This window comes from Chroicocephalus ridibundus, chromosome 2 (genome assembly GCF_963924245.1).
Source record: "Chroicocephalus ridibundus chromosome 2, bChrRid1.1, whole genome shotgun sequence".
In the NCBI taxonomy this organism is placed as follows: domain Eukaryota; kingdom Metazoa; phylum Chordata; class Aves; order Charadriiformes; family Laridae; genus Chroicocephalus; species Chroicocephalus ridibundus.
Genome location: NC_086285.1, coordinates 9,077,993 through 9,100,202, shown reverse-complemented (window position 1 = coordinate 9,100,202; position 22,210 = coordinate 9,077,993). Strand labels below are relative to the sequence as shown.

The 22,210-nt window shown below is 43.0% G+C and overlaps 1 protein-coding gene across 5 annotated transcripts in view; it reads right to left on the bottom strand.

Moving 5' to 3' along the window:
- Positions 1-22,210, bottom strand: part of DPP6 (dipeptidyl peptidase like 6) — a 569,379-nt gene that overhangs the window by 172,749 nt on the left and 374,420 nt on the right. For all 5 annotated transcript variants that reach the window (XM_063324395.1, XM_063324396.1, XM_063324393.1 and 2 more), the window contains exon 2: positions 7,748-7,862. In XM_063324395.1, the coding sequence (XP_063180465.1) occupies positions 7,748-7,862 (115 nt within the window). The remainder of the gene's footprint in view (positions 1-7,747; positions 7,863-22,210) is intronic.

Genomic DNA, 22,210 nt, shown 5'->3' with positions numbered 1-22,210 from the left:
CAGAACCACAGTTGGAAAGGTATTTAGCCCTATAAGGGCTCATACACACTACTCAGGAATTCACAAAATGTTTTCCATGGGAATCAGACAACCGACTGCAGAAATATTTTTGAAAAATCTACGAGACGTAATTCCAAATCCTTAGGTTTCGCATACCTGGCCCATACTAATTTTCCTTTTTAGTGAAAGGATATACAGTTTCATTTGCACACACGGAAATCTGGACATCTTTTACATTGAAGGACCAGACTGCCAGTTGAATACGCTGCAAGATCAACCTGTAATAAAGTGTCCTTCATTTCCTTTGCTCTCCCTAACTCTACTCTAGCCCTCTGCTTTCCCCGTAAAGAAATACTCGCTGTACGTCTTCCTCCGCTGCCCTTCATGCAGTCCTCTTTGCATTTCTCACGATCCAGTCAGGGACTGCCAGCAGATTTCTGATGCAAAGCATAATCTGAAGAAAACACAGAACTGATTTCTGTCCGCATATATATTATTGTTAGAAGGAAATTGGTTTCATCTAGGATGCCACCAAGTCTAAAAGCACGAGTCAAACCAAATAAAACCAAGGCACAAAATTAACCACTTGAAGTTTGCTGCAGTTATCATCTTCTCCTGTGCCAAAAATTATACCTTGTAATTTCTATCGCCACCTCTCCGCTATGTAACAATTCTCATAAACATAACACAGAGGCTCCTGGGCCTGTAACTGATGTATTTATGTTAAATCAACAGATTCTTGGGCCTTACAGATGAAGAGTATATATATTACACCACAGAACCCTATACCGGCTGCTTAGTTAACATGAAAATGGATTTTTATTTTCTCAAACATGAAATTTTTAGGCAAAAACTGAAACCACCAATTTTCATTAACATATTCTTTCTTCTCTTTTTTTTTCTCTCAACCGTAATACTTTTGTTATAACAAGCAATCGCCTTCTATGAATAATTTGTTTCCAACATTCAATTTTTTTGCTGAAAAAATAGTTTAATGTAAACCATTCAGTTAGTTTAGACACATTTGCTGTTTAAAGGAAGTGTGAGGCCACATGGTGAGTTTTTCCCCAGCAGGTGTGTGTGCTTCAGCATCTCTCCTCACTGCAGCATCCTCATGCCTGAGGTCTACTGGTATCACACAGCCTTAGCTATCTTTGACACTATTTAGTACTAAACTTGTTACACTGAAGAAGTGATTAGAAACAGCGGAACCAGACTCTCTGAAGCCATTTATTTGAGGAAAAGAGTCTTTTTTATTATGCTAAATTGAAGCTCCTCAGCTACCTGAGACCACTGAAAATTACCTATGAACAATGTTTTGTTCCATGGAAAGGTGTTTCAATATGAACTATCATTTTTACTAAATTAAATTATAGTCTTCAATGTTCATACTTTTTTAAAGTCTGATTGAGGTTTCAACCACACTGCTCAATGTGGCTTCCAAATACTGAGACACGTTAATACAAGTCCTCAGCTAAATCACTCCGTGTGACAGCACTATGGCAAGTTCTCCTGCATCATTTTATTTATTAAAATGGATAATATAGGTCAGAGAAACTCCACTAAACTGTTCCAATTAGTTCCCATCATGGTGCAAGGCCCCAGCACTGGATACGTGGGGAGATCAGGTGGTGCAGAGCAGGAGGTGGGAGCCCACGTACAGCCCTGGGCTGTTTTGGGCGCTGCTGCCCAAGTGCCACCCCGAGAAATATGGACACCCTCTTCCCCACCATGAGGACACAGCTCTTCAAACTCCTCTTAAGGGACAGCAGGAAGAGGGAGAGGTAGCAACCGAACCATGCATGCCCTGGAGCGTCCCTAAGGCACGTTATTGAGATTCCCTTACGGTGCCCTGCAGTGAGCTCTAAGTGCTGCTATAGGTCCTATAATGAACCACAGACAACATCAGTCTCAGCCGTAGAGCTGGGGAGGAAACAAATAACTAAATAATCAATCAAGCAATGATTTCTTTAGTAAAAAATTCATATTTACTGACCTCTCACGTAACACATAGTTAAGTCAGAGTGCTCATTGAGAATGCCCACTCTATTCCTTTGGCACCATTTGCAGTGAAAACATTTACAGAGGAAGAAGTGCACTTGCAGGATCTCAGGGAGTCCACCCTCTCCTGAGCAGCAGTCTCTGAGATCGCCTTAGAGTGTCTAAGCCAGGTGGCAGACACAAGTTGTGCCCCCACTCAACTGCAGAGACACTAGGGCCTCCTTGTCTTTATGAAAGGAGAGGACCAAGCATGTGCCACCACCTCTTTTGCATTCATGGCCCCCGCACCAGCAGATCCAGGTGGCAGCTGCCAACCAGGGCCTGACAGCACAGCAGCAAGGCAGTGGTACAGGTGGCATAAGGACTTGTGACTTGAGTGCCATGTCAAAAACCCACCGTTCAAACAGGAAAGCTACGTGCTGAGAGAATCAATTGAAAAACATGTCCATTTTATTTTTGATTCAACATTAAAGGCACGATGGGAACCCAGCATCAGTCAGACCTTTTGGGTTCATCCGTCTGCACCTCATCCTTGAAGTCAGCACTGAACTGATAAACCCTTGCTCTCCAGAACACAAACAAAACAAAGATCCTCCAAAAACCCAGAAAACTCAAAACAGAAAGAAGGGCTATGTGCTGACCTCCCTGCCTGTTTTGCCTCGGCAGTACCAACCTTTTCTTTCACGCTTTCTCTCAACTCCAGCAATGCTCATGGGCTGCTTGATGGGTCAGAAGGTTTTGGTCCCCTTTGGGTGCCCGCCTTTGTCACCCCTGGGGCTCAGTTACAGGGCAATATCAGATGCTTTTCTCACACACCTCCTGGGCTATTGAGCACTGCAAGCACATGGGCGAGTGTGTGTCCATGGATGTCCACGTCTCAGCAGACCCGACCCAGCACACCAGGGTCTCCCGTCCCACCTCAGCGTACCTGCTCGATTCCTGGGCAGACCTGAGCCCCTTTTGCCCCCGATGACTCCCAAAAGGCAGTGGCCAGGCCAGGCAAACAGGCAGCCGCTCTCCCTTCTGCAAAATCCCACTTTTTTTTAATGGCATGTGATATATATTTACATATAACAATTGTGAACAAACAAACTACCCTCCTGCACAGCTGGTCACAGGATAATTCCTTGCTCTTCCTGACTGGCAAAAGTCATACAAAGCTTACCAGGCGATGCATTTGGCTGTCTTACGGCGTGCTGTGAATTAATGCTATGCAATGACTACCTCAGTACCTTCTCCAAAAAATGTTTCCTATGAATTTTGTAAGAATTTTAAAACAGGATTGGGTGTACTTCTTTTTTTCAGATAAAGGTCAGATTTGAAAGGAGCAAACTTGAGGTATATCTCCAGAAAACTTTAAATATCAGCAACCGATGTGCGAAAAGTCCATGTTTGCCTCCATTTCCAAACAGGGGGAAGTAGAAGGCAGCCTTTTCAAAAGCAAAATGTCTAATGGAATCTGGGGAAGGTTTTTTTCATCACGACTTCTGTAGGACTGGGGCCTCTCTTCAGCTTTGATACATGTGCGCGCACACGCACACGCGTATCTCTACACTTTTGCACGTCTTTATATAAACACACAAACACCACTGCTAGGACGGGACCCATGCGGGTGCCATCTGTTGCGACAAGTGAGCAACCGCCCATTAGGAAAGGCTCAGTCCCACACTTTTATCATTTGTATAAATAGCTTCACGTTTTTCAAAGGTGGGTGGAACGGCAGGGCTCACGCACACATGAAATCCGAGTCTCTCCGCGTAGGCAATCGTGTGCATGCGGTATTACCGCGCGTCCATTAAACGCACGTTTCACCAGCTACCGCTTCTTTTGAGAACGTTGTTCTAGAACACCAAAGGATGTACAAATCATAGAAATGCTGAAATTTTATTAGGATTTTATAAAAGAAGACCTAAGCGTTAGCTAGCAATAAAGCACTGGTATTGCAATTACAACATCTGCTGAATGCAAAGAGCACTGCTCCGAGTCTATGAGCTCATCTTAAAGCAGGGTGAGCGACCTGCCTCTGAGAAACTGAAACCTGTAGGGATTTCAGCCTTTCTGAAGCCAAATCCAGGGTTAAAACCTTCTTTAAAGGTTTGGGCTGATTCGCAAAAGAATCTTGAAGGAATATATAAATTCTTTTTTTCCTCGGTTATTAAATACCCTAATCATTATCTGTTCTGCTAAGCAAACCTTCCCTACTTCCCACTTCACTATTAACTCCTGGTTTTGCAGGAGACTCCCCAGGAGACTACCCCAGCTTTCACAGTATTGGGAAATACCACCACCACGATGCAAGTTATGGGTCCAATTAACCATTTTTCTGTCTCAACATGGACTACAAGCCTGCTTGCTTCACTGTTTCCCAGATATGTCCCAAATTACTCTCTGCAGGCATTGCATGATGTTCAGCACTGGGTTTAGAGCATCTCTGCATCTCATGCCTTGGTGTTGCATGGCAAAACAGACCTTCAAACCAACAGTAAATACTTCGAGAAGAACGGTTTCCGAGGCAGGGGAGAAGGACAAGATAGACAGGTACAAGCAAGGAATTCAGAGGTAAAATTCAAAAGGGTATTTGTACCAGCAGGACAGTGTCCGGCTGGACTCCAACATTACCATCAGAAAGAAAACTTAAATAAAATGGAGGTATTCTCAAGCACTGTGCTCTGCCCAGGCCAGACTCCATCACCCCGCTCGAGATATTTCCAGCGAAGAGGGGTTTTTTCTTTTCATTTCTGATGCCACTCTCGCACTTGGCAGCAGCTCCCCATTCCATGAACATCCACAAAACTGCTACACCTCCTTCCTTCCCTGTCCTCCTGTCCCTCCCTCACCTCTTGTTCAAATATCCACCGCTTATTTTTCGGTTTGGCTATCAGAGGATAAACATTTCTTCTTCCAGTAAGCTATTTTATGGCATGTAAACGCAGATTCTGCTGCTCCTTTTGGACAGGCTCCTCTGCCTTCCCCACTCCTACCTTGTTGGGATGTGCTGTCCCCAGTCAGGATTAGCAACGTGATACTTTTTACGTTTGTCAAACCAGTCTCAATGTCTCACTTTGCGTTGGCTGGTGGGAAATGCCTGTGAAATGAGCCTCCTGTTACCCTCTGCCATAGTGTGTCCTCGTAACAAAGCTCTAGGGCCAGTGGGCCACCAGAAAATTAAACTCAGCTGCTGTCAAGCCACAGCAGCAACTGAAGCTATCTATTTTACCCTTGTCAGAGTCTCACCATGAAGCAGTCTGGATCCATAATAAAAACAGAAGCAGTACTGAGCTCAGAGTTTTTGCATTTGCATGTGGGGGACAGTTCCGAGACACCAGCAGGGAAAAAAAAATAATCAAACAACCCAAACCCAGTTTAACAGCAAATCAGGTAATTAGAAATCTAAAAAAACCACGAATGGAAGTTTTAGCGTAGAAAATGACTTTGCATATTCCTAGGTTTTAAACACAGAGACTCTCTCAAAGGTGCTGTTTGGAGTTGTTGCTAAGTACCTACTAATAACTGTATGATTTATGTGTATACACGTGCGTGCATAAATATCCCAAACTGAGAATGTCTTTGTGTATGCATATACAGATATAAACACACAAATACACTCATACATTTAATTTACAACTTAATGCGTGTATGTCACATTCCCACTTCATCCTCATCATAATAACCCATATTTACTCGTGTCTTCCTCAATTAGAGAGCATTGACTACAGGGTCTCAGTGCTCAGTACACCTTTTCTGTCTAGGCACTTGCCTGGACAACAGAACTGCGGTATCTATAGTCATAACAGCCATTAGTGATTTTATAGGTGATTTTCTCTATGGACAAGTGGGAGTAGGGTTCAGCAGAAGTCCTAAATGAGGTCTATAGAGGAGCCCAGAGCTGAAACCAGAGCTTCTAAGCCCCCACCAGATATCATTCTGACCACCCTTATAAATAAATCCTTATTACAGCTGGTGACGTAAAAGGAAAAACTCGTGACAGACCACAGTTAAGGCTGTACATGTATGTTTACGCTTCTCCCCAGGTATCCACCTGTATGGAATTCTGCTCTTCGATGGAAGTGGTACCCATAGTCTCATTAATGCAGTGTGAGCCACTGACAGCTTCTTGAAGCCCACAAGTATGGGTTTAGGAATCTGGACTTCAACACACATTTCTGAGAAGTCTGGGACTGCACTTTCATAAAATAGACCGCAACATTTCATTACAAAACGGGTAACGGACAATATTTGTCACTGCAAATAAGTGGTGCCTGATGTGAGTACAGTCCACGGACCATGCTCCAAAACTTCACAGATGAACTGCACTGGCCAGAGGTGTTAAATCTGAACCCTGGTGAAAGTAATTTAAAAAATTATCCTTAATTAAGTTTAACCTTAATTAATTTAATTAATTAATTACTCTGGCATGACCAAGTGCTACTTACATTTACATTGAAAACATCAGGATAGCATGAAATAAACGGAACATGGCATGACGATAAATAAACAGAAGTATAGCGTAGTGATTGTTTCACTCATTTTCAAATTAACTCCGTGCAGTCCTGTTTTTCCTGATTTATCACTGCCTCCAGTCTATCATACAGCAGGACCATGGGATAAGAAGTGTGTCGGGAAGGTGCCCCAAAGTCTGCTGAACTGCGTGTCAGTTCACACACTACGAGCTAGACATTTCTGCTCCACAACTTCCATCTCATGTTTCCACTTCACCGTCCCGTGCTCTTCCGTTTCCTACGGTTTCATTTCTCCCTTGCCTCCATTCCCCTCCTCGGCTCTGTGCGCTCTGTCCTGCTGTCCCCTGGAATCACTCGCATGTACTCATCCAAGAAGGAGCCCCTTTTCTTCTCCTCTATGTCCCTCTGCAGGGGACCTTCTGCCGCCTTCTATGTTTTGTAGCTCCTAACCCTTTCTGACACTGAATTCTCTTTTCTATGTCTCATCTCTCATTCGTTTGTCTTTTTGTATTCAGATCACAAGCTTTTCAGAACTGCAAAAGCACATTATTTCTACACCGTAAGTAGTCATGGAAATTTACAGGGCTGTATAAATACGTAATAATCAACAATCATAATGATATCACATGAAAATTCAAGCCTACAACCTCAGCAGCTGCTGTTAGAGAAGTAATTTACGGAGGCTACACGCACAAAACTTTGCAGAAACTTGGTAAGGGGATTAATTTAGAGAATCCCTTATTGGAAAGTTACTAATTATTTGCTGTCGTTAAGTACTATCTGGCACATAGATATCTGGAATTCCTTCGTAAAGCTGGAACACTATGGTCTAACTTAAAAAACAGTACAGCTGAATGGGATGGGATTTAGGTGCCTAAGCATGGGCATCTAATGCCATTGTAGATGCTCTAGGATAGGCCATCCAACTGGCGGCTGTTGTTCCATGTGGGCAGGAACTTCAGGAATTCCTGTGTCCCAACTGACTGCCCTATGTAGATGTCTCTCATACCCTGGCACATCTAAAATGACGCTCCCCATCTATGTTTAGGCAACCAAGCATCACCCTTGCACCTTCAGTGCAGCAGCCCTGATCTTTGAATTGAAATGTAAAACTCTAAAACAATCTACCTAGGAATGGCCTTGAGCTCAGCTCACATCAAGTTAAAGAACAGGAAGGATGATTCCTTTGATGTTGACTTTGCAGTCGGTTTGCAATCCCTTTACCCTTGGAAGTGTAAAATTACAGAAGAAAACCAGAATGGAAGTGAGTTAAAGGTTATAAATACCTGGCGTCAGAAGTATAACAGAGGTGACAATCAGGGAGCAGATAACGAGAATAACAAGTAAGGCAATTGCAATTCCTTTCCAGTTTCTTTGTGGAGGATTACTCCCCACCAGCTCCTAGAAACATCAAAGGAAAGCAAACATTTAGAAAAGGCATTTAGACAAGGAAACAAACAGCAGAATCTAAATAGCAACCTATTTCCACAGAACCACACCATGCACCCTGCGACCACGGTGGGTGAAGCCCATAAGCCAAATACAATTCATGCCATTATAATACATTGTGGTATTGATTGAACCCATCCCAAGTCATATTACACAATGAATAAACGCAATGCACCTGTAGGACGCTCAGTAGTGAAACCCACTCTCCCCATCGCCTCCTCGCATACGGGCACCAGCAGCCCACAGCACCACTCATCCAAACTCACTCATCAAAAGTCAGCTTCCTACCAAACCTCATTAAGTCTGAGAATAAAGAGCTTTACAGTAACTTTAAAAGAGACTTTTATAATAAGATGCCAGAGAGGAATACAGGAAGACAAATAATTCACAGGGGAACGTACGGAGGTAAAAATCAATGAGGATATCTCTACGGTGAACTTTTCTGCCTTCCTAGAGAACATCACATCTCCTCAGGCCACCTGGCATGCATTCCTAGGTTGGTAGGTCTAAGGACACGAAGATAGGCTTCACGTCTAGCATATACATTACATTTAATCACATCCTTAAAACTTTAGATTTAAAAGCTCAATCGCTATTCACTGATTAGCTTTGACTTCAGCGTAGTTGTACCATATGTTCTGCCTACGATGTATACAACACCCCTGCTCTCGAGACTGAGGTTTTTATGAAGTGCTGTGTTCGCATTCACACGATCTTAAATATTTATTGCACTTTATCCCTTTCATGCTTTTTGCTGGATTCCCCTTAGCGCTGTGCATTAAATGTGATTTCATGCACGCACTGAAGCATCCCCAGGAACTGTATGAAATATCAGTGTGCTCCACTTTCCTGGAAGGCTGAGTTCACTCAAGGGATCTGGCCTCACAGCCAGAAAATCTCTGGATGCTCCTCTGCCTTGCCAACCTCACCAATTCAGAATTTTTGCCTCATTTCCTTTATTATGATGGATGGTGGGTCTAAAATAAACCTGCTGGTACTTCTTGGGAAGATTCTTCTTGTTTTTCTTTTTTAATTTTCTCAGGAAAATGAAGTGCTGTATAATAGACAAAGTTCTTCTGTAATTCGGAAGCAATTCAGAGAGTTCATTTCACTTATTGTACCTTTTTCGTATACACAGTAACACGACCTGAACAGGGACGTCAGGCAAACCTCACCGTTTTGATTTCAGAAAACGCTGGAAAATACTTTTCAACTTTTTCCATATCAAGATCCCATTTCACAGAAAAAGATAATGTTGAGACTCTCTTCCTATATATTCGGGGATTACAAAGGCTATACATCTGCAATGGAAAGCCATCTTTGAGGCATTAAACATCTGAGGTAGGATCTGTATTTCATTATTTACTCTAGTTTTGGAAAAGACACGATGGTTCTCTTCCTTCTGGCAAAGAGGTGTAAAGGTTAGCACCCCTTCCCCTTCTTGGCTTCCCCTCATTTGCACTTGTCTTTCTATTTGAAATGAAAAATAATTAGAAGGAACAAATTTACAGTTTATTATTCTTTTTGGAGAAAAATCTGAAAAGTAGGTCATGAGCCTAGAGGAATGCAATTTTGCCAACAAACAAACAGAAAGAATATAAATACTTGCATTTTTATAGCATCTTCACCCTAAGTGTGAATACAAATGTTAATTATTTTAGTCTTCTAACGCCTTTTTTAGGAAGCTGTTACACCTCCGTTTTTCAGGTGTTGCAAATAGGCTCAAAAGAGAGTCTGTGACTTTCCCAGGGTCACATACAAACTGAAAAATAAAGCCAGGAAGAGAATCCAGGTCTTGTTAGCAAGTGGCAGAAATATTCTTCCTTTCACAGCAGGGAACAGTGGGGGCGAGAGGGATGACAGGAGAACTGGGGAGAAGCAGCTGAGAACCCACGGTGCTTCTACCCAGCCAAGCCTTGAAAGTACCTGAAGGACAGAGGTAAGACGCAGGCAGCTCTACAGGACTGATGGCAACGGTCACATTCCTGAAAATAATCTAACAAACCTCTTCCCCACCTACGGTCAGAAGTTTTAAAATTGAAAAAAATAGTTCTACTGGCTTGAATGCGATCTACAAACCCGGATGTAATTCAAAAGCTTAATAAAACCTCGCATTAAGTGAGGTTTCCCCATCCACGGGTCCCAGCGTGACAGAAATCCACACACGCGCTTCAGCTTTCAGGATATCAATACCTCCACTCAATCCGTTATCACATCACAATCCCATTAATTCTTCTGCAATCCAATCAATATTTGAGCAAAATCACAACAAAAAAGGCTAGGAATTTCTAGTGTATCGAGAGAAGGAAAATTATTCATAAACAAAACTTCGGGGTTTAATACACTGCAAGGAGGCAGAAAGGAACGTTTTCGCTTTATTTTCAAAATTCCATCCGAAAATTTCCCCTGATAAAAAGCAAGAAGAGATAAATGACATTTCAAAGAAAGGTAAACAGCTTTATTCCGCACAGGCTTGGGAAGCAGCTTTTTTTGCTCTCGGCCATTTGAAGTCTCTTCCGATGGAATCACCTACAGTAAAACTGCTGCACAGACATCGTACTGTACAGGTGATAGCAGCGCCGCCTTACATCTTTCCTATCGGTATTTCTGTTAATTCCAGAGAGACGCTGCTGTGTCACTGTGACCAGCTCTTACTTCCAGGAGATTACAGCCTCGCCACCGGTCCGTGACAGCCCGTGCCCTTGGCAGCAAAACGGCAGCAAACTCCCACCCCTTCAACCGGATCAGCTGCCTACTCGCATCGCTCAGGAAAGCCCCCGTGCTTGGGACCGAAGCCAGGAAGGGGTTTAATTAAGCCCTAGGCAGGTACAGATCCAAGCACGTAAATAATGTTCTTGAAGCGGCACCTCAGAGGGTTTGTTTTCCGTGCACGGCACAAAGCCATAATTTGCCCATTCCTGAAAGATCGTAGCTTGCGGACGCAAACACAGAGAGCTAAACCAACCCGCGAGCGAAATACCCTTCGCGAACCGTGGCTGTTAATCCTAAAGTTACCACTTTGGTTTTAATACCGAAACCTGAGCATATTACACAAGGGGAAATAAACCAAGCATGCGCAGTTTCTGCTCTGACAAAATGATTCTATTAAAAAACAGCACAGAAGCAAACATTAAAACAAAGTCACTCATCGGCAGGAGTCACCTGCTCGCTGCTCATGAGGAACTAACGCAACGCCTGCGTGACCTCTGCAAGGAAGCTGAGGCCCTTCAGCCTGTTTTTTTCTCCTTTTTTCCTTTGCTGTTTGCTTTCCACCCCCTTCTTTCTCTTACATAAAACCTTAATTGTTTTTGGATTAGGAAAGTAAAACAGATGTTACCACAGGTTTTAACATAAGCACACTTCATTGATGCTGCATATTAAAAACTGTAAATGTTATCACTTTCATCTTCATTTATGATTGAAAAATAACGCTACCCACCTGTGAAGTTGACTTTGAAGCCGTAAATCCAGACATCTACAGTATTTTAAGACTCTAAAATACAGATCTGTGATGACATATTTTCCTGCCTGCGAAAGAATCACCGTACTGACACGTTATGGATGAAGGCTGGATGTGCTCCAATCCAAGATGCTGTCAACAAAATTATTTCTGGCATGTTTATTTGAAACCTGCCAAAAGTCTGCCACCATGGTGGCCACGTTACAGTAGTATAAAAGCTTCTAAAAACAAAAACTCATCAGGCACAACTTTTTTTTTTTTTTTTTTAATAGCCATGTCACCATTGCTAAATGAAAGAAGGACAATATAGACATCACCTGTCAAGCATTGGCATTATTTATAAAAAGCTATACATCCTGGACCAAAAGCCCCGAAGGATCAATAGAGGGATGGTCATGGTGGGCCTCTAAGTCCTTTTCAACACGGAGTTGCCACTTCTGCGCACTAACAACAAAACCGAGGTGTGTTATACTGGAATATCTAACATTCCCGACACGTGCCGTACGTGAGGGCCTTTGCTGAAGCGGGTGACACTGGCTCACCTGGACCATGGCTGCAGACAGAAGACTGAGCTCCCTGCTCAGTTACACCAGTGTAAATCAGAAAGAAAAGAAAAAGGGAAAAAAAAACAAACCACACAGAAAACACAAGAAATTAACGGTAAGAAACAAAAGCGGATGCAAGACCTTTTATCGGCTTCAGATGTGGCAGGATGGGGTTTATAGGAAGGGGTTGTATGCTTTCCATACTTGCCATTCTTCAAGCTCTGCTTCTTGATTTTTTTGACTTGCTTCTAAATTTTAACTAAATAACCTGAAATACTACACGCTGACAAACACAGTAAATGAAAAATCTTCTAGCAAGCTTCTCAACACACATTCAAATTGAGGGATACGTATTCCACCTTCACCTCAGGCTACCTGGTTCTGAATTAAAACTTTTGCCTCATGATACGAGCACAATGTCTCTGGCAAGTCAGCTCACCAGTTTCAGAACACAGCCCAGAATAAAAACCTTGCCGAGTAATTAAGATATGGGAATGCTGTTGTCCCTGGGAAAAACTCCTGTGACATTCAGCAGAAAAATAACCTTGCTGTTAATTAGATCACTAGAATACAAAATTGTTGTGGATTATAACTGCTAAACAGCACAACAAATGAGCTAAAGAGTAGGTAACCCATAGGGTCAGACTACTAACGTCATGTTGCAATAAAGAAATATTAATTGCAATGATAACGGCATTAGATTAGATGCATTGCAGTGGTTACAGCAGGAGGTTTGCTGAGACCTCTGGTTGTATCGCTGATCGATACTGCCTCCCTGTCTCATCGCACTCCTCCGCCTGTCTGGATCCTCTGCCTTAAGTTTCGGATGGAGGTTCTTCGTGGGCAGGAATCATTTTTGGTACCCTGCCCGGCACAGTGGAAAGCTCAATCACTGAAGAACTTAGGCAGTGCCATAATACGGATAAACAACAATAAGCACGTAACTGCATCCTTCTCATCTCTGAATTCAAGCTGAGTTACTTCGGTTTGCTTTGCTTTTTTTCTTTTTTTTTTTTTTAAATTTATTTTCTTTCCTTGCCTTCTCCTCCCCGTTCGCCTCCCTCCCCCTCCGGCTGCCGCAGACCACCCTGAGCTGTGCTCCAGCTGAAGTGTGATGCTGAATAGCAATCGGCTTGCAGAGACTCGGAGAGCCTCAGCCTGAGGCTACAGGAAACTCAGCTGTTCAGATCCTAAAGGTGACACTTCAGAGTGAGAGGAATAAAAACTTGGTCTGTTTTCACAAATGAGGCATGGCATGTGTGGGGGCTTTCCTGCAAAACCCCAACAGAAAGGTTCGGAGGGATAAGACCATCCTGCCTGTTGCAGAGATGAGAGACAACTACGTTATGTTTTTCTTCATCTTCTGTTGATAATAAATGCCTTTACTGCTAGGGAGCAAAGACTTACTAACAGATTTAACATATTTGCTGTCTACTCCCCAGCACCGTGAGAAAAATCTTTCGCCCTGCACACAACGCAACACACTGTCCTGCCCTGAGTTTCTGGGAAGCTTTTTTATGGATGCCCTAAAGCCACTCCTTTTGGCCCTGTAGTTCCATCTCCTCTCAAGATGTTCTGCAAAGTACTCACACGCAAACGCTTTGAGGTTGGGCATTAATGCAGTGTTTGAGAGCAAGCGAGGAAAAGGCTGTATCCGTAACACTCAGCCCTATTTTAAAAATAAACCTTGCATGTTTTATGCTTTGATAGAGCTTTCAGTCTTACATGTTTCTGTTACAAAGCCAATGGGAGAAAATGAATGCCATCTGTACCTTACACCTAACTGTTAGCTTTAACAGATGATGGGGCTTCCACAGTTTTAGAGCAGAAGGCACCAGATCCTCAGCTAGCACTGACTGACACAGATCACTGGCTCCACTGGAGCAAAGCCAGCCTGTGTCAGCTACAAATGAAACCCAGTGCTACTTCTAAATTTAAAAAAAAAAAAAAATCTGTAAAAAGATCTAAATACAGTCATATCTGGAATTCCTAGCTGTACTGTATTACAGAAATGGATATTTAATAACTTCCCATCATTTTTATGAGCCCTATGATGAAACAGTTTTGGATCCCCTCCAGACCTAGCAGCATTAGAAGATTAATTTAGCATCTTTGTATTTCAAACTGGCATCTCACATGACTTCTGTAACCAAGTATAGTAACCAAACTGCAACATCTGACCACCTTGCAATGTATATGTAAGCAGCATTGCCATTTGAAGCATTCCCAAATTGTTTCTAGTGCTTAGGGACAAAGTGACTACATGGAATTTCCAAAATAAATTAGAAGTTGGGAACATGGGCTCTGAAATCCTGCCAGGAACCTATCCTCAAGGTGACAAAAATTCAAGCTGTGAACACCAGCTGGACCTGTTGCATCAAGCGTGGCTTCAGCCAAGGGCATGGCCACCTTCTGACTCGTGCCCAGGAGAAAGGAGATGGCAATGCTGTACGTGAGCCTTGAGCCAAGAACTGAGATGGCCTGGGTTTAACGTCACCTTATTAATCTTCTTCACGTTCCCACTATCAGTTTGGTTCATCCATCTGCTGTAACCTAGATGTTTTTATAGCACCTGGCACAGTGGGACCACGAATCCTCACAGGGGCCCTTAGCTGCTACTTTAATTCAAGTCATAATTAAAGATCCATTCCCAATAGTGACAGAGCCCATAAAATCAACGGCATTTCTTTGATTTTATTTCAGTGTTTGATATAAACACACACATTCATCCACTAAAACAGAACCAAATCATCTCCTAGGGTGAAATATCTGCCATGGCACCAGTAAAACTTGGTTCGATGCTTAGGATTTTACTCCATAAGAGTCTGTGTGTTCATCAAATGCATGGAAAGCCTTGGCAAGCCCAAATGCCGTGGATTAAATCACTGATCCCAGGACCCCTCTATGCCACAGCACTTGCTTAGCTCCAGTTTTTACACTATAATGCTCCAAGAGCCTGGCTCCCTCCAAACCTAGCCACAATGCACACACGAGCCTTGAAACAGTTCATACCCATGCAGAAAGCATCTGCAAAAGGTGATATTGCCAAGGCATGCCAGGATGACATCTCTCTACTCTATTTCTTGAAGAATTATGATCTCAAGAAATGGGAAAAGAAGCTTCTCTGCAAGATTTGAGAGCTTGGCAAAACCACCTCTTAGCTTTGTCATCTCCCCTAATTCCAAAAAAATGCCATTCTGCTTACATTTGTAAAAAGGCAATTGCAATTTTTAGTGAAACTATATTTCAGAAAAAAAGAAAATATCATTGAATTTATGACTCTGAACACCAAGGAAGAATTTGTGATAAGGGAAGTAGTGAGGTGTTTAATCTCCCCGGGTAGAAAGACAGCATTAGGGATTCTGTTCAATATTATATTTTACTAACTCCTAAGCATCTTTTTTTCTGTAATCTAGTTTGTAAATAATTTGTTTCTAAATGGTACAGGAAGGAAAACACGAGGTGACGAAAATTTAATTCCTAAATAATAATTTGTTTGGGAACAATGTGAGAAAGAGCCATGAAGACAGCCGAGTTCTGAGGTTGCCACACTGCAGAAACAGTAGGAAGAGGAACACGAAAATGGTGTGTACAGCAGGGGGGAAGAAAATGGGTTTATCAATTTCATTTTGCACTCTCCTGAGGTGTCCATCAAACTCAGGATGCAGAAAATGCACTGCGTGCTAAGAAAGTAAAAATTACCTTGCCAGGTTACTTGAAAACACTTCTGCGATATAGTAATTATGACATGAATTCATGTGTGAATTAAAGCAGCTGGGGGCTACGGGAGGGTTGCTCCTCTGTTGGTCAACATACATAACCCTCACTAACACACAGCAAAGCTTCATGCACATATGAGGACATAAGAAAACAGAAAGAGAGAACCACCCTCAGTACAGCCTACCACACCAACCACCATCTACCATCACTATCTGAAATACATCAGCTGCTTTTTTGTTCAAAATACGTTTCTCTCGTCATTACTTCCTACCAATGGTTGTGGACAGTGGTGGATTGGGCATTTCAGATGAGGTCCCTGGCTGGTGTGAGGGCTACAGGGTGGTGGTTCCTGAAGGTCCCGCGGCCTTGGGAGCAGTTGGGCAAACCAGGTCAGAGACAGGATTGACCCCCGAGTCCTGGAGTTACACGGGGAGGGGAGGGACATGGACAGACCAAAGGGCAAGAGGACGGTGTGGGATGGCACTGCAGGGAGGAGGAGGCTGCAGTGACAATTCAGAGCTTTTTTAGGGGAGAGAATATTTGATCAGAGCCCATAATAATGGCATTTCAGAAGTCACAAAAATTACCTGAACCTCCTTGATGAGTCACAATGTAAAATGTTTTTACTTACTGAACAAAGAAACAACGTCCAAACTATCAACCATGTGATCATAAAATCAGTTTTGTGTGCTCAGTAAAACACCCTCAAAATTTAGTAAAGAAACAGAAAAAATCACATATTTGTGTCCTCCATGGGACTTGAGTGATGTGTGTTTCACATAAAAGTTGAGTTCAGCAGGAAAAAAAAATCCCTCAAATAAACCAGTAGAGTCTCACAAGAGTAAAGATTCCTCCCCGTTTCAAGCCAGAACCCACCCTTATTGGGGTCCATAACAACATTTTTAGTAGCACGCCTGAGTCCTTTAATCTTTTCTATGTATCATAAATTAATCAGATTATGGTGCTGGATTTCTCAAGCATCTGAGTATCTTATTAAAATCAAAGTATAGAGGAGATGCGTAAAATGCAAACTCCAGAGTTATTCTAGGTGCTAAAATTCACAGATTATTTTTATACATCTTTTACTCAACTCTCATTTCCTGCACCAATCATTTACTGCTTTGAAAAACCCAAACTGTTTGATGTATGGATGTTTCAAAGACAACACAACTGCATTATTCATTATTGTAGCAATATTTATATTAATGTGCTAATTATCTTATAATTCTACCTTTAAGAGACTCTTAACTTTTTGTTTCTAGGATCAAAGGACAAAACACTCAAGTCATATTTGATGTGTGGGTCTCTTAACGCTTTTTCCATCTTCAGTATGTAGCCAAGAATTTAGTGGAAAACTATAGAAGGAATATTCTTCTCTGATAACAAATTTCAACCATTTTGAGCAATGGAAAAACAATATGTAAGTCTGGGCCTGTGTTTTACACAACGTTTTTAAATTAAAAGACATTAGCAGTTCTTGGAGCACAACACGGTACGAAGGCTCTTCTCTCCCAGCTAAGTCCCCTTCTCCCCAGTCTGTACAGCCAAGACCTTTCCGCTTAGTCTCTCTACCCGTCTTCCCATCTCCTGGACCTTCCATTCCTGATTTCGCAAGTAGATACAGCAAATAAACGAAACCAAAATCTTTTCTCTTGTCCCAAGGTCAACTGGCCGAGCACAGCTCTCACCCACGACAGCCAAACCCTCTTGCACTGCAACGCGGCACGACTGTATCACAACTTCTTCACCAAAACGGTCCCTTGTCCCACTCTGAACCCCAGGCTTTGCCGCAGCGTCCCTGGGATGGTCCCGGCAGTAACCGGTCAAAACCACGCTTGGGAACATGCTAACGAACCACGTCAGTGATCACCAATGCTTGGTCCCTGCACCCCTCCAGGTTACTTCACCGTATAAACACAGCCCTGAACTTCACAGGGATCCCAAATCCTAAACCTGAGCTACAGCCACCAGCTCACCCCCAGCGCTGCAGTGCTTGCTTTTAAGGAAAATCATTTGCTTGAGTTCGTACCGTTACTCACACAGAGGTAAAGAGCAAGGGACACAACAGCGAAAGGACAGCTGTCTTTTCCATTTTTATAGTGTTATAACTATTTCATTCTGGCTAGCAGCAACCTGTGCTGACTCCCAAGAGTGCGGCTGGGATGCAGGGGCAGGGAGCAGAGTCCACAGGCAGAGACTCTCCTCAAAATAGTTGGGAGACCCATATTACAGTGGGATTTTCTTGGTCATTTCTCAGATATTCTTGAACCAGAAACCACTTCATGGATATCCTGATTTGATGTTCATGAAGTTTTTTAAAAAAAGGTCTTAATTCCCCCTAGCCCATGCCCAGCTCTAGCTTAGGAAAACTGCAGTTTGAAGAATTACGGCCCTTCGAAGGGTACTCGGGCTTTTGGCGTGAGATGCCAGCAGGCTGGCTCAGCACCGAGCGCTGCTGTCAGGCAAAGTGACTCCAAGGTCTCCAAAGGTTTACGAGTCTTATGCTTGGTCTGTTTTAATTGATTTCTATTTTTACTAGGGTTCTCACACCACATTACAAAGAGCTTTGCAAAGTCATTTATTTTCATTTTCAAAACTATCTGGGCAGCAGTAAACACAGTAAAACAAACAGTAAGTCATTTTTCCTCGGGAAAGCAAGATGCCAACTTTCTTTCCCACACTGAGCTGTGTTAGCTGCGGCACAGCACCACAGGAGAATGACTCCTTGTATCGAAAGAACAGTTTTCTTGCTCATTTTTTGTTTGAAAGAAATATCCTTAATTCAATACAATCCTGAGACTCAGTAAGTGAATGTCAGAATGGAACTGAGACATCCACATTCTCACTCAAAAAAAACCCAAATCCACTGACACACAAATGGCAATTTTTTTTCTCACAGATCTATTTCACGAGGGTCACCGCCACCCAGCAGCAAAGCCACTGCATTATCCTGATCATTTTTAATCTCCCTGCACAATTCACGTTAGCATCTTAGCGGCATTGACAAATGCAGCTCTTCTCCTGAATCATGCTGCCGGTTTATCTGTCTGCTTTTCATTGTCTTCAAGCCATAAAATTTCTGCTGTAACCAAAATTCTCCCTTTAATTTTCGGACTTTCTCACTTCTGACGGCAAATGTATTTGAAACTGAAGTTAAATGTAGGGATAGCATATTGATTTACCCACGCGCTAGGATTTGAAAAGAGAAAAATCACCCAAGGAGACACAATGACTTGTGTGTGGCGGTTTCGTTCCATCCCATGAAAAAATGCTCCAGACATGGGAAGGAAAAAGGCAGGAGTCCAAGAAAGGAGATTCTCCTCTGCACCTCACCAATCTGCTGTTCTCTCGAGAAGCAGGGTTTGGCTTCTGAAATTAAGGGGTCTTAACACACCCAGCAGGCAGAGCGCGCCATGCCCACATTTCGCTACTGTACTCAGCGGAGCTTCAGATCAACTCCTGATCTAAAGACACCTAAAAAGGTCCTCTATCTCTCAGTCCATCTCACTCACTTCGCAAGACTTCAAGACATCCTAAACTCATGTGATGCTGCAAAAAACCTTCCAGTATAGGATTCCTTACCAAGTACCTCGTCTAGCCGTCTTATGTGGTACCGCAAACACCACATTGCACCATGCCCAGGCCAACGTCCTCAGAGGTGTTTAGATCCTTAAGACCCCGTGGCTTCACCAGGAGTCAGGCACAGAAATACTCCTGAGGATCTGGGCCTCGGTGTTTCTCCCTGTCTAAATTCAAAGATAAAACTCATCCATAACTAATAAAAGAGTTCAGAAGTGACCAGATACGTAGCAGTGGGAGAAGGCAAATGATGGGGGCTGGAGGACTGGTAGTTTTAAAGAGAAAGTCAAGCGTTAGCTCAGCCAGGATTTCATTTACCGTGTGAAAAATCTGTCCAGAGCAGAATGGGAACTCTACCAATTAATCTACTCCACATATGCGTCTCTCCAATAAGCAGAGTTACAGGGATCATTTTTCTTTGACACACACCATAAGGGAATGAAAAGGTTAATGTAGTGTATGTGAGTGCATTTTTAAAAATCAATTTAAGGGAATTTTCTCTGGCTGTAAATTTGGCTCTGGCACCGGGGAAAACCATCAAACTCAAATTAACAAAAGGAACAAAAGAATTTAATTTAAAACTACATTGTGATTGTATTGCTCATTGGTGCACACAAAAAAGAACAGCAACATGCATTTCGGTTTTACCTTCTTTGATTATAAAAAGGCTATTATCAGTGAAAGATAATGTCGAATCATAATTAGAAGCAGGACTCTCCCTCCTACCAGCCTGCACAGCTCAACAGTTTCTTCAACGCAATATAAAGTCATTTTGGTTAGAAATACCATTTGTCAGCTCTCCTCACCTTCACCAGATTGCGACCCCTCTAACTCCGGTCGCACACGCTTCTGTATACTCAGAAAAAGCAGGGTTTGGTTTCTGAACTCCAGACCTCCCATTCAGCAAGACATGAAGAAATTTGAGGGCAAAAATGATGAAGCTATTGGACTCATGGTACCTGTCTAGAAGATCTGAACCAAAGTTTTCAGGCTTCCAGAATTTCAACTGACAGCTGAAATCCTGCTTTTTCAAGAGGGCTAAAAACAGTTCCCATAACTTCACCGCATTGTCACAGGCTCTCAATTCCGCATTATCTGACTTGCGAACTATGGACTCCTCTCCCCCTCACAACAACTATACGTAGGGTAACCTTTTCACCTGCAGAGAAGAGGACACCCAGCAGTGCAGTGACATTCACACCCAAAACTACAATAAGAACATGACCTCGAACTGATACAGCTCCTCACAATGTTTCCCCAAACTATCACCAGTTGCAGCCCTTGTGCTCTTCTCAAGCGACATTTGCTGTCACCAAACTCAGGAACTGAAAGGTGGCGCTGAGGACAGCAAGATTTTGTGACATGCTCTGCATCAATGAAGTGAAGAAAGAACATGGCACAACTGATCTGTGCTCATACACTGGCCACTGTGCTGGGTGCCAAAAGATATCAGCAGCACAAAGAAGGGACAGCCAGGTTGTACGAGCCACTCAAGATAAATCAGCTGTGTTATTTTCCTTCCACTTCATTGACATAAATACCTGCGTCGTTCCCCTTGTGTCTTCAACAGCCTTTCATCTGGGCCATCACTGAAACCTCTCCATATAGAGAGCAGGTAACTGTCAATGTAAAGATCTCGGTTATTTAATGACAGATGAATCTTCGACCATTGCCAAATGCTGCCCTGAGGAAGACAGGCCAAGGGTGTTCTGCTCTTGACATTTTTCACTCCCACAGTGTCCCCCACATTGCTGATCAGGTGCCACATTGCCCTGCCTGTTCCTTCATGGTATCATGGGATTTTTTACCTCTCTCTCCAGAAATTCTTCATCTGTTGGTAAATGTCAAGAATATATGACTATATATAAGTAGTCTTTTGTATTTGACCAGGCTGCTATAGACCATTTATTCCCTCCTCTTACAGCTGGTTTGAGCTATTAATGAAGGGAGTGTCAAGCACTAGTCTTTTGGTTGCCAGGATAAAACACCATGTCAAAGCCACCGTTTCACACAAAATTGAAAATAAACAAACAAACAAGCAATCCATGGTACTAAAACATTTGCAGTCGTTGTTGTCACATTTGTTTGGAAGGGGAATGAGGGAGGCGGGATCAAAAAAACCCAACTGAAAACAATTGCACAGATTCAGTCACTGCATTATATTGCTACAGCAGAGAAGAACGTACGCATCAACACACACACACACACAACCCCCTTTTTTCTTTCCATTTCTTGGCATGGGAAAGCAGAGACTCACCCTCTACACATGCACCTACTTAGCTCTGTACAAGAAATCAGTTCTTTTTTGCCCATTTGCTTTCATCTCCTTTGAAATGCGAAACAAACTGTCCTTTTGTAAGCTGAGCGGAGCTGGACCCTGGCTCCTCTGAAGAAAGAGCTCGCAAGTCAATAGCTGCAGCCCCTTCCCCGTTGGGTAGGACCAAGCATCAGCGGCGAACTGCAGCAGAGGTTCATCGTTTCAGCTAATCCCCTTCCCATATGGTGAGGGACTATGACTGTAGTGAATAATTAATGAAAAATATGTCTGATCAGAAGTTCAAAGGAGTCAGAGGAATTGCAGAACTAAAAGCTAGTGGTTTTCTTTCTTTTTTTTTTTCCTTTTTCCCTTTCTTTCTTTTTTCCCACGGGCTTCTTTGGGCTCACGGGGAAAAAGAGACCCCTAAATCTGAAAGCACACCCCATCACCATGTGTGCTCCTGAGAGCATGGTGGCTGTTGGGGTGATCATAGAATCACAGAATGGTTTGGGTTGGAAGGGACCTTAAAGATCACCCAGTTCCAGCCCCCTGCCCTGGGCAGGGACACCTCCCACCAGACCAGGCTGCTCCAAGCCCCATCCAGCCTGGCCTTGAACACCTCCAGGGATGGGGCATCCACAGCCTCCCTGGGCAACCTGTTCCAAGGTTGATATATCTGCCCTGTGTCTCCAGTAACTCACTGGGGCACCTTGAGCTGGGCTGTATTTGAAACATGGAT